Source organism: Bubalus kerabau, chromosome 15 (assembly GCF_029407905.1).
Source record: "Bubalus kerabau isolate K-KA32 ecotype Philippines breed swamp buffalo chromosome 15, PCC_UOA_SB_1v2, whole genome shotgun sequence".
NCBI classification, from domain to species: Eukaryota; Metazoa; Chordata; class Mammalia; order Artiodactyla; family Bovidae; genus Bubalus; species Bubalus kerabau.
In genome coordinates, this window is record NC_073638.1 from 54,025,602 (window position 1) to 54,043,497 (window position 17,896).

Sequence of the window (17,896 nt, forward strand, 5' to 3'; positions counted from 1 at the left end):
CCGGGGGAAGGGTACACAGCAGGAGGGAGGAATCTGGTTCCTAGACTCAGTTCAGCTGCGGATCTCCCATGTGTCCTTGCCTGCATGACCTGTCCCAGCCTTCAGCTTCTTCAGACTTCTATAAAATGGGCCTCAATGGCTTAATTCCAAGGGCCCAGCTGTGCATGACAGAGAAGGCAATGGCACCCCACTTCAGTACTCTTGCCTGGAAAATCCCATGGACAGAGGAGCCTGGTGGGCTGCAGTCCATGGGGTCGTGAAGAGTCGCACACAACTGAGCAACTTCACTTTCACTTTCATGCATTGGAGAAGGAAATGGCAACCCACTCCAGTATTCTTGCCTGGAGAATCCCAGGGACGGGGGAGCCTGGTGGGCTGCCATCTGTGGGGTCGCACAGAGTCGGACACGACTGAAGCGACTTAGCAGCAGCAGCAGCAGCTGTGCATGAGATGCCTCAAGATTCTGGAACCTGAGTCCCCAAATCCTTGAAACAGAATAGCTCTGCCCATCTGTTTCCCTGACTGAGGCCAGGCAGCAGGAAGAGGGGCAGGGAGGCTGACACCTCTGCTTGTCACCACCTCCCTGCCTGGGATCTCTAGCATGGGGTGAGGGTGAATGGAAAGACTCCTCAGGCTGAGGCTGGATGTCTGCTCTGCAGCCTGCTGTAGCCCATGCTGCCTCCTAAGGGGGTGACTGTGGAGGATGGACTTGCCCTCACTAGGCCTGGGACTTGGGGTTTCCCATTTGTAAAGTGGAATAAAATTAGTCAGAGCATCCAAGATCCCCAACTTCCTCTAAATCTTCCAAGCAGCACAGGAGATGGAGGGCAAACAGGAGCACTCATTCTGCAGAATAACAGGCCCAGGACCTACTGGGGGGTTGGAGGCAGGTGCTGGAATACCTGGAGCTGGTGAGTGAAAGGTCAAGTGGTCTGGCGAGACAGCCAGGCAACTGCGGACTCCAGACCACTCCTTCACTTCCCATCTCAGCCCTGGCCTGGTCTGGAGACAGAGGTGGACCAGATGGCCTCCACCCAGAGTGGAGTGCTAGAAGATGGGCCTGCCCCCCTTTCCAAGTCAGGTGGCTCCTCCCCTGCCCACCAGGTGCCAAAAGGGCCCAGTAGACCAAGATCTGTGGTGATAGAGAGGGAGGAGACACCAAGGTTGAGCTTGTTTTATGGGTGATGTGCTAGTTGGACTCGGGGGCAGGAAGAAGAGTCAGGCTGAGGGCTTTCTAGGGGACTGGGGGCTTGAGATCCTGGCTGGTGCCAGGCTCTCCACAGTGTCAGCTGGGGTCAAGTCCACCTGGACTGTGAGAGGCTACGGGGAGCTGAGGGGTGAGAACGTGGGGAGAGGGAAGGGAGGTGGTGGGAAAGGGAGCAGAAGAGAGGGATGGGGAGAGAGGGAAGGGGAGAAGGGGAGGAAGGAAAAGGAAGCAGGGCCAGGCTGCAGCCAGAGCCAACGCTGATCAGGTCAGCAGCTGCTCAGAAGGGAGCCTCCCTGGAAGCGCGGGCAGCCATGAGGGCCCTCTTCAGCTGCTCGTAGGTGACGAACATCACCACGTTCCAGGATCCCAAGCGGAGAAAGGAGGGCATGAACCTAGAGGGTGAGAAAACACAGGTCGTCTCTAGTTCGCCCTGGCATCCTGACAGATGCTCTGTCTCCCAGTAAGTCGGGGTGGCCCAAGAAATGGAGTTGTGGGCAACAGTCCCCTGTGAGTCTCCATTCTAACACCCATAAAACAGGCATGATGGCAGCTCCAGGAGGGAGGAGTTAAGAGTATGAGAATGCCAGGACCAGGATCAGAAACTGTTGCATGTGGTTGCCACTCAGTCCCAGTGGTTCGCTCTCATTTGTGTGACAGGTACAGGGGGCAGGAGGCCTGGAACTGGGAGGCGCAGGTCAGAGGCTCACCCTTTGTAGAAGGCTTGGGGTCCCTCCTTCTGGAGCATGGTGAGGGCGCAGTGGCCAGCGCTGCTGTACTGGCCCAGGGCAGAGTTCATGTATCTCGTCTTGACCACATCGACAGGGGAGGCGATGACGGTGGTGCAGAAGCCCGCCCCGAAGGCAGAAGTAAAGTGGCAAGGGAGGTCGTCTGCCAAGGAGTAGGAGGCATCAGGACTCCTCCCCCGATAATTCCAGAAGGAGATGATTGAAGTAACTACGGTCTCGTGGTTTTAGACCCGGAGACTCCAGTGGGAACCTCTCCCAGTGCCTCTGAGTCGTTTTGCCCATGTAGCCTCAGGGCCTCAAGGTGCATGGCTTCAATTCAGTGAGAGAAACTCACTGCATAAGCAAAGGGGAAATGGGATGAAGGATGTGGTCTCCAGGCAGATCCACACTAGCTCCTGCTTTGGGGGAAGGGTAAGACCCAGCATCATCTCCCCTAATTCACCTGTCATTAGGTGGGCCTTCAGGAGAGTGTCCTTGATGAGGTCGTAGGTCACCAGCTCAGCACAGTTGACAATGGCATTGCGAGCGACATTGGGAGATGTCCCTACGGGAGGAAAGGATGTCTATGTGAGACCAGGGAGTAGGGGAAGAGGAAGACGGGGAAGAGAAAACAGCTGGTACACACCTTTCCAGAGTCCCCGAAACCCCTCCTCTCGGGCAATGGTTTTGTAGGCCTCAACAGTGCTCTGGTACCTCCGGCCAGCTCCAGCCCGGGCCTGCGCTTGGAACCGGACCTTCACCACATCCGTTGGCTGGGCCACGGCCACGGCCAAGGCACCGGTGGTGCTGCCTGCCAGGAGGCGACTCCCGATGCCGGCATCTGTCGGAAAGCCATGGGGGTCAGTGGCCAGCTGGGCTTCCACTAGTGTCCACCTCTCCTCACCAGAACCACATCGCTGAAATCTGTCTTCACTGTCCCCTGTTAACAAGACCCAGGCCAGCTCTGCTCTAAGAATGTCTTGCATTATACAGTGTCTATTATGTGCTGGGCACTAGGACAGAGCAAGGAACAGGACAAAATGAGACTTAATGCTATGTTCTTTCATAAACCATTTCTATTCACTTCATTTCACCTGCTAAATGGCCCTGAGAAATCAGAAACTTTTTTTTTTTTTGGCTGCGTTGCATAGCTTGTGTGATCTTAGCTCCCCGACTAGGGACTGAACCCAGGCCCCAGCAGTGAAAGCCCTAACCACTGGACCACCAGGGGATTCCCAAGAATCATTTCCATTTGACAAACATGAAAGGCTTTCTCAGACTGGGATTCACAGGACTTGGGTTCTCATCCCTCATCTACTTTTCCCTGACATGGGATCTTGGGAAAAGGAAACCTTTCGATCTGGGTTCTCAGTTTCCACAAGTGTAAACTGGGGGGTGAACATAGCATGCTGAGAAGGTGAAATGGAAGAGCACTGGCCTTGAAAGCAGAAGTCCTCGGAGTTTCCTGGCTCTTCAACTGTGAGCCCTTGGCCGAGTCCCCTCCCCCACCCCAGGTAAGCCTCAGCCTCTCCTGCTGGAACACAGGGATGATACCACCTGCTCCCCAAGTGGTTGTGAAAACTGTCACGAGCTGATGCCCTGCTCAGAGCCTGACTCAGCCTGGGAATCATAAGAAGAATCAGGGACCTTTAATCTGAAATTCCTCCTAGAGGTCTTGGGGCCTAAAGGAACTGTGAGGCTGGAACAACTAGGATCGACCATCACTGAGAAGAGGCCAAGAGGCCTGTGGCCCAGCTCCACACTCACGCTCAGAGCCCTTGGTGTAGAACTGCTTGACGGAGTCGTAGAGGCCGATGCGGACGGAGGCGAAGCTCATCTGGCGCTGCAGGCCGGCGACCAGCCCGCTGTAGAGGCTGCGGGGGCCCTCGGTGCGCACCATGGTCAGGATGGTGCCCAGCACCCCACGGTACTGGGCACTGGCTGCAGCCTGCATTGGCCCCTGCCTTTCTCCTTGGATCTGCAAGGCCAAGGCAGGTGGTTGCCCTCCCCATTGCCTGCCATCCCTGTGCTCTAAAATTTACGGTCCCCAAAACCCCACTGGCCCTTGAGGAGTCTGTGTCCTGGGGAGGGAGTGGACTAGCTATGCTCAGAAATGCAGGCTTCATTCACTCACCTGTAGCCGGACTTTAGCAGTATCCAGGGGAAAGGTGATGAGGTCAGCAATGCAGGCAGCTGTGCCTGCCCCCAGGAACTTCACAGTGGCTGTAGGGGGCACATCTGTGGCCTTGAACCCAACCATAATGACGATTCCTGCAACCTCCCAGGAGATGAACAAAAACTGGAGAAGGGGGCACCTTCTGTCAGCAACAAGACGAGACAGAGGAACTCTGCCGGAGACTAAGCCAAGGAGAGATAAGGTCCATCAGCAGCCGAACCTCCAGAACTTCTCTTACTATCCCGCCCCTATCTTCTCTGATAGCATCACCCCCCTAAGCAAGGGCTCAGAGCTGCCCCTCGAGGGCAAATAGGAGTGAGGTCCACAGGTACTCAAACGGGCTGGAGAAGTAATTTGTCTGAGAAGTCCTCTCCTTTACCACGTGGAGTATCCGGATCACAGCTGTCCTGCCTCACAAACAGGCATTGGCCCAGCCCTTTGTCTGTGGGCTACAGATTTCTCTGATGTTCATGTTCCTGATTCTGCAGCTCTGTCTAGAGGGCAGGCAGACAAGGGGGGAAGGTACAAACCCACAGGCATTATGCCCTGAATGTCTTAAGCAGAAGAGGTTCCTATGAGTCTGGAATTGTCTAAGTCTAGAAGAAAAGGAGTGAACAAGACCTATTCAGCCCCTTCAATTTGGTCTCACTCTTCCCCACCAGCCCACACACAGCTTGGGCTCTCTAGAGTCACTCTTTCAATGAGTTCGCTTTGCCAGGCACTGGTTCACTGAGACAATATCTACCCTAGAAGGAGGCTTATTGTCTGGCACTGGGGGTGGGCAGGTGTTTCAAGCTGCAAGAAACATATTCTCAAAATTCAAAGGAGGGACCATCCACCTCCACTGTGAGAGAAGAAAGGGTGGGTAGTCAGAAATGACTTAGCAAAGGTAACATTTAGCTGGGCCTTGAAGGATACTGTGTAGTTCTTAGGGCTAAGAGTATCTTCCTCCCTCCCCCAGCCTACTGTGAAACACAGGAAAACTATTCCCTCTCTGGCCAGTTTCCTCTCATCCTATAATACAGGGGGAGCCATGTCTTCATGAGAGGTGGGGATGGGGAAGTGGTGCAGGTCAGAGGTATAAAGAATGACGAAGGAAACCAAAACCCCCATTTTGTTTTCAGAACTGGAAAAACACCCTCCTCCCCTGCCTTGGGAGGAAGTGAGCCCAGCACCCCAGTGGGGGAGGGTGACCTGCTTCTCTCCCCTGAGTTTACTCTGACGAGGAGTGGCTACTCTGAGCCCCACCTAATTGGCTATCCCTGTTGCTGGGGCTGAGAGGAAAGAGCTGGCCAACAGAGGAGTGATGTGGTGACAGCAGTGAACACACAGACCGAGGGAAGCAAAATGCTCACCAGGCTTCCTCCCGGGCCTCTCATCCCAGGTGGCTGGGCACACGGGAAATCTAAAAGCTACTCACCACTCGGCTGCCGGCCTTATTCATGTTTCCCTGGAGCCTGGCCCACACGAGGCTCAGTGAAGGCTGCACTCAGGCAGCGGAAGGGGTTGATGAAGGTGTTCCCGAACCCCCAGAGTCCCTGCCCTGACATTCTCATCCCCCAGGAAGTGCTCTACACCTTTCCTCATCCCTCTGGCACATTCTATTAGCTCACTTACTTCTCAGAGCAGCCCTGTGAGGGAACTTAGTAAGAGTCCTGTCTGCAGGCTCCAAAGCTTATACGATTTGCTTTACACTGGTGCCCAGGTCATTTCTTTCCTGTTTTCTCAGCCCCAGGCCCAGGCAGGGCCTTTCATGAGGAAGTGCAACATCCCAGTTCTCTTGTGACAATATGACAGTTCTGAGAAGGTTCAGGCAAAGGCATCCCTTCTGGGCATCGGAGACATGATAACAACATGAGTCAATCATGTCCTGACCTTGATCTAGGTTGCAATGTGTTGTGAGGGTCAGAGAAATATAAGACCCAGCCCATCTTGGAGACAAGTGCAAAGGCTAAGTTGCCATTTTGAATATTGCCTTGGGTTTGCCATAAGTCAGGTCCTTCAGAGGCACAGGTATGGGAAGCAAAGGTACCTGTGCTAAAGACCCTACTAAGAAGATTAAGGTCTAACTGGAAAGAATTAATCATATATTACTCACCAGCAAATAACCAGTTTCACCTGATTATCGCAGTCTCAGGGACAGTCCAAAACATACATCTGATTCCTAATCGAAATCTCAAGGGTAGTCAAAAGCTTGAGTCAACAATATGTGTTTAGAACACTAGGTTCTCCTCTGCTGCTGATTTCCTGGAGCTAATCACTGTCCCGTTGGGACCTCATTGTTCCTCCTCTGTAACATGGGGATTACCATCCTTGGCTTGTCAGGGTCAATTTAAGGGCCAAAAGAAGACCAAGGATATAGGAAGGTGCTTCGTGAACTCTAAGAGTGACTTTACTGGGATGGTGGTGCTAGTTATTTTTGTTAATATCCTGCTGATCCCGCCCCCAGACCACAGGGCTGAGGCAGTAGAAGACTCCTTCCTTAGACTGGACTCTTACCCGGCTTTGTTAGGTCCCACACTGAGGTCTTCAAGGTCAAGCTTCTCTAAAGATGTCCCGTTCTTCAAAGCTGCCAGTGGCTATCATGGCCTGATCCCTTTGGTTTTCCATGGAAAATGGTTGGTAGACGAAATAGCTAATGGTCATACTATGTGTCCTGTAGAGCAGAGGAGGAGAGTTTAGAAAGGGGAATGGGCCTTAAAAGGACTACAAACCCAGCAAAAGGAAAAGGCCCAAGGCACGTTAGCGTATTCAGTCCTTGCCTGGGGGATGTGAGGGTAGGGAACAGGGTCCATTTCCCACAGGCAGCTGGGGGCTAATTAAGTCCTACACGGTGGAGGAGAGGGACAGACACATGGGAGGAAGGGATGAACCCAGAAGTCCTCTCTCCCCGGTCTGATCTCTTAGTATCACACATTGCTCTTTCAGATTTCTGCTTTAGTGTAATTCAGTACTCTGGGGAAGCATCCCACAACACAGCGACTCTGGTGAGTGGGGGTGCTGGAAGTGAGGTGGGGGGGCATCAGGATGGTTCAGAGACTAGGGCCCAGAGCAGGGCTTGAGGAGGTTAGAGAGGTTGGAATGGGCCCAGCGGAGGCCGCATCAAGCAGCTCAAAGCTCCTGCCAGCAGAAAGAGCCCTAGGAAGGCCTGTAGCCGCCTGGAATGGGAGAGGTCCTTCTGATCATCGCTGAAGGCCCCCCACCCTGGCAGAGGAGAGGGCTTATATTACAGCCTTTTGAGCGCGAGAGGTAAAGAACAAAGGCAAAACAGCAAAAGAGTGAAAGAAGAGAGATTAAAAAAAAAAAAAAAAGACAAAACGATAAAATACAAAATACGGTGGGAGGCGAGGAGGGAAATTAAAGGCGGCGCGTGGATCCCCTCGGCCCGAGTAGCGGGAGGACGGCAGGTATTGAGGGTGCAGGGCTGGGGCGGGCCGGGGCCGGGCTCACCGGGCCGCAAGGAGAACAGGCGGGTACAGGCAGTTTTGTCGGTCGGCGGGCGGAGGGCGCGTCCACGGACCGCAGACTGTACTCGATTCGAAGGCTCGGCCAGCGGGGCTTGCAGAGAGGTAGGAGGAAGGTGCCGTGAGACTTAGATCTCGGGGCGGGGCCTCCTGGGCGGGGGCGGGGCCTGCAGGCTCCGAGGACTGGGCGGCTACCCTTTAGCTGCAGAGGCCGCCACGCCCAGGGTTGTCTTCGCGCCTTCTTTCACTCCCATTTCCGGGCTTCGGTCCCCGCGTCAGCCCTTTTGTACCCCCATAGGGTTCCCCCCTCCCCGCCAACCTCATTGTGACAATGGCAAGACTGACGCGCGGGAAGAAGCAGAAGCTGCCCAGGGTCATACAGGCCTCTGGCCCCTAGCCCGGGCTCTTTCTAACAGCGCCCAGAGGCTCAGGTAGAAGAGCACTCCGTGCTTTCACGGGCCCAGTTCGCTACCCCCAGCTCGGCCACCCGTGTTTCCGCCAACCGCCCGCTCTCCCCAGGCGCCAGCGCTGGCTCTCCGGGGCGGGGCCTCCCGACCGGCCTCGCAGCAGCAGGTGGCCTGTCACCGCCAACGGCCGTTGTGCGCAGCTGAGTTTCCAGCCGCCTGAGGGCTCTATCCTGGGTGCCCGCGGGACTTCTGGACCGGGCGGGGGTACCGAGCGTGGCGCTCCCGCCCCCACTTACAGTCGCGCCAACGGGCTGGCCCAAGTGAGAAGGCCGAACAAGGCCTGGATTTGCTGCATGCTTAGGTCCCAGCATGAGAAAGGGATGGTAGGCGAGGAACCTGGCCCCTCAGGTGGCGGGTGGTCTTTTGGGGGTGACAGACATGTAAATAAGCGGTAATTGTGTCCTGTGGCCAGACAAACACGTGCACGTGAAGTGTAGAAGGACTCTATGTTTGCCCTTGGACTCTTGTGTCCCTACTTTTGTGTACCTTCTGTCTCCCACTGCTTCTTTTCAGCCTTGTAGGCTGTCTGGGACTGTTGTGAGAAATTGTGAACGTTGTCTGCCATTCTAGTAAGCAAAGTTGCCCACCATCTCAGTTCTGTAATGCTCTGGCCATTAGCCGCTGTAACCACCCAACCACGGGGAGCCCTGAGAGGAATTCAGGATGGAGGAAAACAGGAAGCATCCTGTGCTTTGGATACTACTGGCCTTCCGTAGTTAAGATGCATACCTAAGGAATAATTTAAATGAATCCAGATTCTTACATTTTCCTATATACAGAAAACCACTAAAATCATTAATTTGAGATGTCTGTTCTTTATGGTTGACAGAAGTATTTTGATGTTCAACTACATTTTTTTCCCCAGCTAAATATTTATCCTGGCTTTTCTCTTAACCTCTTTCAAACATGTCCTCAAAGGTATCTGAGAGGCCCTCTCATGGGCTATCTTCTTCAGTAAGATTCCCGAGTAAAGTTTAACTAGTTACTTTCAGGTTGTGTGTTTTTCTTCAGTTGCAGCTGTTTGGCCTGCTGTTGAAAGTGCCCTTGGAAAGTGTAATGGGAGGATCTGAGAAGATGAACATTAAGTGTGTGCAGTTACTATGTTCAGGTTCGTTGTGGATACTTCTGCATAACCCTGTGAGGCTGGTATTAACCTCTGATCTACATATGAGTGCCAGAGAGGTTAACATCTGCCTGATGTCACATTTTTCTAAGTCTGGTACTTGTGCTCATTCATGTCCGACTCATTGCCAGCCCACGAATGTAGCTCACCAGGCTCCTCCATGGGACTGCCCCAGGCAAGAATACTGGAGTGGGTTGCCATTTCCTCCTTCAGGGGATCTTTCTGACCCAGGGGTCGAACCCATATCTCCTGCATTGCAGGCGGATTCATTGCCATCTGAGCCACCAGGGAAGCCCTGGCAGATTAATTTACCACTGAGCCACACGGGTCACAATGTTAGGAAATGGTGAACCATGATTTAAGCCCAACTCAATCAGCTCCATTCAGGTATTTTCCATAAGCAGAGGGAATTGTCAGCCAGGAGACGATAGCTGTAACGGGACTGGTTAATTACCAGATCAGATCAGATCAGATCAGTCGCTCAGTCGTGTCCGACTCTTTGCGACCCCATGAATCACACATGAAGCACACCAGGCCTTCCTGTCCATCACCAACTCCCGGAGTTCACTGAGACTCACGTGCATCGAGTCAGTGATGCCATCCAGCCATCTCATCCTCTGTCGTCCCCTTCTCCTCCTGCCCCCAATCCCTCCCAGCATCAGAGTCTTTTCCAATGAGTCAACTCTTCGCATGAGGTGGCCAAAGTACTGGAGTTTCAGCTTTAGCATCATTCCTGCAAAGAAATCCCAGGGCTGATCTCCTTCAGAATGGACTGGTTGGATCTCCTTGCAGTCCAAGGGACTCTCGAGAGTCTTCTCCAACACCACAGTTCAAAAGCATCCATTCTTCGGCGCTCAGCCTTCTTCACAGTCCAACTCTCACATCCATACATGACCACAGGAAAAACCATAGCCTTGACTAGACGAACCTTTGTTGGCAAAGTAATGTCTCTGCTTTTCAATATGCTATCTAGGTTGGTCATAACTTTCCTTCCAAGGAGTAAGCGTCTTTTAATTTCACCATCTGCAGTGATTTTGGAGCCCAAAAAATAAAGTCTGACACTGTTTCCACTGTTTCCCCATCTATTTCCCATGAAGTGATGGGCCGGATGCCATGATGTTCGTTTTCTGAATGTTGAGCTTTAAGCCAACTTTTTCACTCTCCACTTTCACTTTCATCAAAAGGCTTTTGAGTTCCTCTTCACTTTCTGCCATAAGGGTGGTGTCATCTGCATATCTGAGGTTATTGATATTTCTCCCAGCAATCTTGATTCCAGTTTGTGTTTCTTCCAGTCCAGCGTTTCTCATGATGTACTCTGCATATAAGTTAAATAAGCAGGGTGACAATATACAGCCTTGACGAACTCTTTTCCTATTTGGAACCAGTCTGTTGTTCCATGTCCAGTTCTAACTGTTGCTTCTTGACCTTGGAATACGGAATGAAGCAGGGCAAAGACTAATAGAGTTTTGCCAAGAAAATGCACTGGTCATAACAAACACCCTCTTCCAACAACACAAGAGAAGACTCTATACATGGACATCACCAGATGGTCAGCACCAAAATCAGATTGATTATATTCTTTGCAGCCAAAGATGGAGAAGCTCTATACAGTCAACAAAAACAAGACCAGGAGCTGACTGTGGCTCAGACCATGAACTCCTTATTGCCAAATTCAGACTGAAATTGAAGAAAGTAGGGAAAACCACTAGACCATTCAGGTATGACCTAAATCAAATCCCTTATGATTATACAGTGGAAGTGGGAAATAGATTTAAGGGCCTAGATCTGATAGATAGAGTGCCTGATGAACTATGGAATGAGGTTCGTGACATTGTACAGGAGACAGGGATCAAGACCATTCCCATAGAAAAGAAATGCAAAAAAGCAAAATGGCTGTCTGGGGAGGCCTTACAAATAGCTGTGAAAAGAAGAGAAGTGAAAAGCAAAGGAGAAAAGGAAAGATATAAACATCTGAATGCAGAGTTCCAAAGAATAGAAAGAAGAGATAAAAAAGCCTTCCTCAACGATCAATTCAAAGAAATAGAGGAAAACAACAGAATGGGAAAGACTAGGGATCTCTTCAAGAAAATCAGAGATACCAAAGGAACATTTCATGCAAAGATGAGCTCGATAAAGGACAGAAATGGTATGGACCTAACAGAAGAAGATATTAAGAAGAGATGGCAAGAATACACAGAAGAACTGTACAAAAAAGATCTTCACGACCCAGATAATCACGATGGTGTGATCACTGACCTAGAGCCAGACATCCTGGAATGTGAAGTCAAGTGGGCCTTAGAAAGCATCACTACGCACAAAGCTAGTGGAGGTGATGAAATTCCAGTTGAGCTATTTCAAATCCTGAAAGATGATGCTGTGAAAGTGCTGCACTCAATATGCCAGCAAATTTGGAAAACTCAGCAGTGGCCACAGGACTGGAAAAGGTCCGTTTTCATTCCAATCCCAAAGAAAGGCAATGCCAAAGAATGCTCAAACTACCGCACAATTGCACTCATTTCACATGCTAGTAAAGTAATGCTCAAAATTCTCCAAGCCAGGCTTCAGCAATATGTGAACCGTGAACTTCCTGATGTTCAAGCTGGTTTTAGAAAAGGCAGAGGAACCAGAGATCAAATTGCCAACATCTGCTGGATCATGGAAAAAGCAATAGAGTTCCAGAAAAACATCAATTTCTGCTTTATTGACTATGCCAAAGCCTTTGACTGTGGATCACAACAAACTGTGGAAAATTCTGAAAGAGATGGGAATACCAAACCACATGGTTAATTATAGCAGAAAAGAAAAAACACACGAGCACATGTTCCTGGAGGAAACTGAAATCAAGCCAAAAATTTATTTCTGGAACTGGAGTCTCCCATCCACTGCTGGCCTAGGTTTTGTACATGAGCTTCTGTCTTTGGCTGTGATGAACAAATTCCCAGGATGCTCTGCAAATTTGTGGGGAGACTACTGAACTGCTTGGTGATCTTTGAGAAGACATGAAAAATAGAGTAGAACCAAAAGCCTGGAAGTAGAAGTGTTACCCTGATTGCCAGAATAGGGAAGAGTCTGTATTTCAAAGGCTCCATACCTGTGAGATATTTGTTCATTCCTAGCAAAATTCAAGGGACCGTTAGAAGGATGATATGTGGACATTTAAAAAGGGAAGTAGGTATCACCAGGATTCAATATGGATTTCTTAAGAAGTCCTATTAAATTCTCTTTTCCTTTGAATGGGCTAGGCAGATGAGAACAATACTACAGACACTGTACCTCTGGACTTTTAGCAAGCAACTTATCCAAGTTATAAAATGTCTTATGGAGAAAGAATAATGTGTAGTATTAACTGCAAAAAATGAGCAACCTAAAAGTTGAGAATGATGTTTACTTGGGGCGTTACTGAGGATGTAAGCCAGGGATACAGCCTCTCAGATACCTCTGAGGAACTATTCTGAAGAGGTAGAGGAGGAGCCAGGGTATACAGGCTGTGCTCAGTGCTCAGTTGTGTCCAGCTCTTTGAGACCCCATGGACTTTAGCCCACAAGGCTCTTCTGTCTATGCAATTTTCCAGGCAAGAATACTGGAGTGGGTAGCCATTTCCTTCTCTGGGGGATCTTCCCAACCCAGAGATCGAACCCGAGTCTCTTGCGTCCCCTGCATTAGCAGGCGGATTCTTTACCACTGAGCCACCTGGGTATACAGGAGTTCTTGCAAAAACAACAATGAAACAAACCCAGGTAGTTGAACATCCAAAGATTACAGCTAATTAAAGAAAAAACAGACATCTCAAGTTAATGAATTTAGCACTTTTCTATGTATGGGAAGATGCAGCAGTCTGGACTTAATGAAATTATTCTTTTGATGTGCACCTTAACTATCTAGGGACAGTATCCTGTTTTTCACCATCCTGAATCCCCTCAAGGTGTACTGTGGCGAGTGGCTTGATGGTCTTAAGATCCTCTGTTTACTCCTCTGGCAGGAAGACATTCTTTGTCCACAATGGGTACAGTTCAGTTCGGTTCAGTCGCTCAGTTGTGTCCGACTCTTTTCAACCCCATGGACTGCAGCACGCCAGGCCTCCCTATCCATCATCAACTCACGGAGTTTACTCAAACTCATGTCCATTGAGTCGATGATGCCATCCAACCATCTCATCCTCTGTTGTCCCCTTCTCCTCCTGCCTTCAATCTTTCCCAGCATCAGGGTCTTTTCCAGTGAGTCAGTTCTTGCATCACGTAGCCAAAGTATTGGAGTTTCAGCTTCAACGCCACTCCTTCCAATGAACATTCAGGATTGATTTCCTTTAGGATGGACTGGTTTGATCTCCTTGTTATCCAAGGGACTCTCAAGAGTCTTCTCCAACACCACACTTCAAAAGCATCAATTCTTCTGCGCTCAGCTTTCTTTATAGTCCAATTCTCATACCCATATATGACTACTAGAAAAACCACAGCCTTGACAAGATGGGCCTTTGTTGGCAAAGTAACGTCTCTGCTTTTTAATATGCTGTCTAGGTTGGTCATAACTTTTCTTCCAAGGAGTAAGTGTCTTTTAATTTCATGGCTACAGTCACCATCTGCAGTGATTTTGGGGACCAAAAAAAAAGGATCTCTCACTGTTACCACTGTTTCCCCATCTATTTGCCATGAAGTGATGGAACCAGATGCCATGATATTCGTTTTCTGAATGTTGAGCTTTAAGCCAACTTTTTCACTCTCCTGTTTCACTTTCATCAAGAGGCTTTCTGCCATAAGGGTGGTGTTATCTGCATATCTGAGGTAATTGATATTTCTCCTGGCAATCTTGATTCCAGCTTGTGCTTCATCCCACCCAGCATTTCACATGGTGTACTCTGAAGAGAGGTTAAATAAGCAGGGTGACAATATACAGCTTTGATATACTCCTTTCCCTATTTGAAACCAGTCTGTTTTTCCTTGTCCAGTTCTAACTGTTGCTTCTTGACCTCATACACATTTCTCAAGAGGCAGGTCAGGTGGTCTGGTATTTGCATCTCTTCAGTCTGTGGTGATCTATACAGTCAAAGGCTTTGGCATAGTCAATAAAGCAGAAATAGATGTTTTTCTGGAACTCTATTGCTATTTTAATACTCCAATGGATGTTGGCAATTTGATCTCTGGTTCCTCTGCCATCTCTAGGTCCAGCTTGAACATCTGGAAGTTCAGGGTTCACATACTGTTGAAGCTTGGCTTGGAGAATTTTGAGCATTACTTTACTCCTGTGTGAGATGAGGGCAATTGTGTGGTAGTTTGAGCATTCTTTGGTATTGCCTTTCTTTGGGATTGGAATGAAAACTGACCTTTTCCAGTCCTATGGCCACTGCTGAGTTTTCCAAATTTGCTGACATATTGAGTGCAGCTCTTTCCCAGCATCATCTTTTAGGATGTACAATGAGTACAGATAAATGCATTTTACGAGCCTGTTGCACATCTAGTTTATTGAAAAAAAATCCCAGTTTATTTGTAAACATGTTGTGTGTGTGTGTGTGACTGTTTACAACCCTAGGACTGTAGCCCACCAGGTTCCTCTGTCCATAGAATTTCCCAGGCGAGACTATTGGAGTAGGTTGCCATTTCCTTTTCCAGGGGAATCTTCCCAACCAAGGGATCAAACCCTCATTTCTTTTGCATCTCCTGCATTGGTAGTCTGATTCTTTACCCCTAGCACCATCTGGAAAGCCGCATGTTATATATGCCAGTAATCAATTTGACACAGTTTATAATGTTAATATCATGCTGGAAAGCAATCCACTGTACTTATAGTTTTGGAAATTTAAAGTTTTAAAAACAAATTGAAACACTGAAAATGAGAAAAAAGTAAGAATGACAGAGAAAGCTGAAAACATTAGGTAATGAAAACCAACATGAGAAAAAAAGATCTCAAATGTCTCTGGTATTTTTTTGCTAAGAATATTGTTAGCCATACTAACTCCCCTCCCAAAACAAATACAAAATTATCTTATTTCCTTTTTTCAAAAAAGAAATCAAGGAAATTTGATGATCATACTTTTAAAAATGATATAAAAGCTGAATTTCTTTAAAAACATTTAAAAGATGAAATTGATCCATACATTTTTTTAAATGTCCTTTTAAAAAAATTGTCATTTTTTAAAATAATTTTTTTGATTATTTTAGAAACTAATTTATTTATTTGGTTGTGGTGGGTCCTTGTTGCTGTGCAGGCTTTCTCTAGTTATGGAGAGCAGGGGCTACTCTCTAGCTGCAATGCAGGGGATTCTCATTGCAGTGACTTCTCTTGTTGCACGGTACAGGTTCTAGAACTTTTGGGTTTCAGTAGTTGCAGCACACAGGCTCAGTAGTTGTGGTGCGGTGACTTAGTGGTCCCACAGTATGTGGGATCCTCCCAGACCAGGGATTGAACACATTGTCTGCAAGATGGGCACAATAAAGGACAGAAATGGTATGGACCTAACAGAAGAAGATATTAAGAAGAGGTGGCAAGAATACACAGAAGAACTGTACAAAAAAGATCTTCATGACCCAGATAATCACGATTGCATGATCACCAACTTAAAGCCAGACATCCTGGAATGGGAAGTCAAGTGGGCCTTAGGAAGCGTCACTACGAACAAAGCTAGTGGAGGTGATGGAATTCCAGTTGAGCTATTTCAAATCCTGAAAGATGATGCTGTGAAAATGCTGCACTCAATATCCCAGCAAACTTGGAAAACTTAGCAGTGGCCACAGGACTGGTAAAGGTCAGTTTTCATTCCAATCTCAAAGAAAGGCAATGCCAAAGAATGCTCAAACTACTGCACAATTGCACTCATCTCACACGCTAGTAAAGTAATGCTCAAAATTCTCCAAGCCAGGCTTCAGCAATATGTGAACCGTGAACTTCCTGATGTTCAAGATGGTTTTAGAAAAGGCAGAGGAACCAAAGATCAAATTGCCAACATCCGCTGGATTATCGAAAAAGCAATAGAGTTCCAGAAAAACATCAATTTCTGCTTTATTGACTATGCCAAAGCCTTTGACTGTGTGGATCACAACACACTGTGGAAAATTCTGAAAGATATGGGAATATCAGACCACCTGACCTGCCTCTTCAGATATCTGTATGCAGGTCCAAGACGCAACAGGTAGAACTGGACATGGAACAACAGACTGGTTCCAAATAGGGAAAGGAGTATGTCAAGACTGTATATTGTCACCCTGCTTATTTAACTTATATGCAAAGTACATCATGTGAAATGCTGGGTTGGATGAGGCACAAGTGGGAATCAAGATTGCCAGGAGAAATATCAATAACCTCTGATATGCAGATGACACCATCCTTTATGGCAGAAAGTGAGGAAGAATAAAGAGCCTCTTGATGAAAGGGAAAAAGGAGAGTGAAAAAGTAAGCTTAAAGCTCAACATTCAGAAAACTAAGATCATGGCATCTGGTCCCATCACTTCATGGCAAATAGATGAGGAAGCAATGGAAACACTGAGAGACTTTATTTTTTGGGCCCCAGAATCACTGCAGATGGTGACTGCAGCCATGAAATTAAAAGATGCTTGCTCCTTGGAAGAAAAGCTATGACCAACCTAGACAGCATATTAAAAAGCAGATACATTACTTTGCCAACAAAGGTCTGTCTAGTCAAAGCTTTGGTTATTCCAGTAGTCATGTATGGATATAAGAGTTGGACTATAAAGAAAGCTGAGTGCCAAAGAATTCTGTGGTGTTGGAGAAGACTCTTGAGAGTCCCTTGGACAGCAAGATCAAACCAGTCCATCCTAAAGGAAATCAGTCCTGAATATTCATTGGAAGGACTGATGCTGAAGCTGAAACTCCAATACTTTGGCCACTTGATGTGAAGAACTGACTCTTTTGAAAAGACCCTGATGCTGGGAAAGATTGAAGGCAGGAGGCGAAGGGGACGACAGAGGGTGAAGATGGTTGGATGGCATCACCGGCTCAATGGACATAAGTTTGAGTGAACTCTGGGAGTTGGTAATGGACAGGGAGGCCTGGTGTGCTGTAGTCTATGGGGTCGCAGAGTCAGACGCAACTGAGTGACTGTACTGAACTGAACTGAATTCCTGCATTGGTAGGCAGATTTTTAACCACAGAACCACTTGGGAAGCCCCAGTTTAATATCTAGATTGCCTAAAATAATGTCTTCATAGTGGATTTATCACTAGAGTATTTTGACCTGAAGACATAGCCTCAATGCTTCTAATGTGTAATTTTAACCTCAAATCATAGTCCTTGGTTTGCAAACATCAAATTAAACTTTATGTTAGTTGGTATAGAAACTAAACAAAACTTCTTAAATCAAGATGATATCATGGAGCAACCACTGCTACCAAAATTAAAAAGTTCTATTTTTCCTTAGACAGTCTATGAAAAGAAAAACCCAACATGAAAAAGTCTACACATAAACTTTATTTAAAACTAGGATGTTTGCCAAAAATATAAAATAAACCAAATGTCCACCAATTGTTGAGTAGATAAATAAAATGTCGTTACCCAAACAATGGGATACTCTCCAGCAATAAAAATGGATGAAGTACTGATACCTGCTATGATATGGATAAGTCTTGAAAACATACTAAGTAAAAAAACAGTCACAAAAGACCACATAATGTATGTTCCCATTTATATAGGCAAATCTATAGAGAAAGCAGAAAGTAGAGCTGGGGGGATGGGAGAATTTGGGCATGACAGCTAACATGTTAAGGGGATGTGGTTATTTTGGGGTGAT

At 47.9% G+C, this 17,896-nt stretch overlaps 1 protein-coding gene across 2 annotated transcripts; it reads right to left on the bottom strand.

Annotated features, from left to right (window-relative positions):
- Window positions 1–1,164: 1,164 nt before the first annotated feature.
- Window positions 1,165–7,686, bottom strand: UCP2 (uncoupling protein 2). Of its 2 annotated transcripts, XM_055547683.1 has the most exons (8): window positions 7,559–7,686; window positions 6,608–6,764; window positions 4,067–4,290; window positions 3,700–3,910; window positions 2,579–2,773; window positions 2,396–2,497; window positions 1,915–2,095; window positions 1,165–1,599 (listed from the first exon to the last, which is right to left on the bottom strand). In XM_055547683.1, exons 3-8 carry the CDS (start codon window positions 4,190–4,192, stop codon window positions 1,485–1,487), a joined length of 930 nt encoding a protein of 309 aa, XP_055403658.1. In that variant the 5' UTR covers window positions 4,193–4,290; window positions 6,608–6,764; window positions 7,559–7,686; the 3' UTR covers window positions 1,165–1,484. The 2 variants fall into 2 exon arrangements, with proteins under 2 accessions (XP_055403658.1, XP_055403659.1); XM_055547684.1 differs by lacking the exon at window positions 7,559–7,686 and having other exon boundaries at window positions 6,608–7,509.
- Window positions 7,687–17,896: the final 10,210 nt, after the last annotated feature.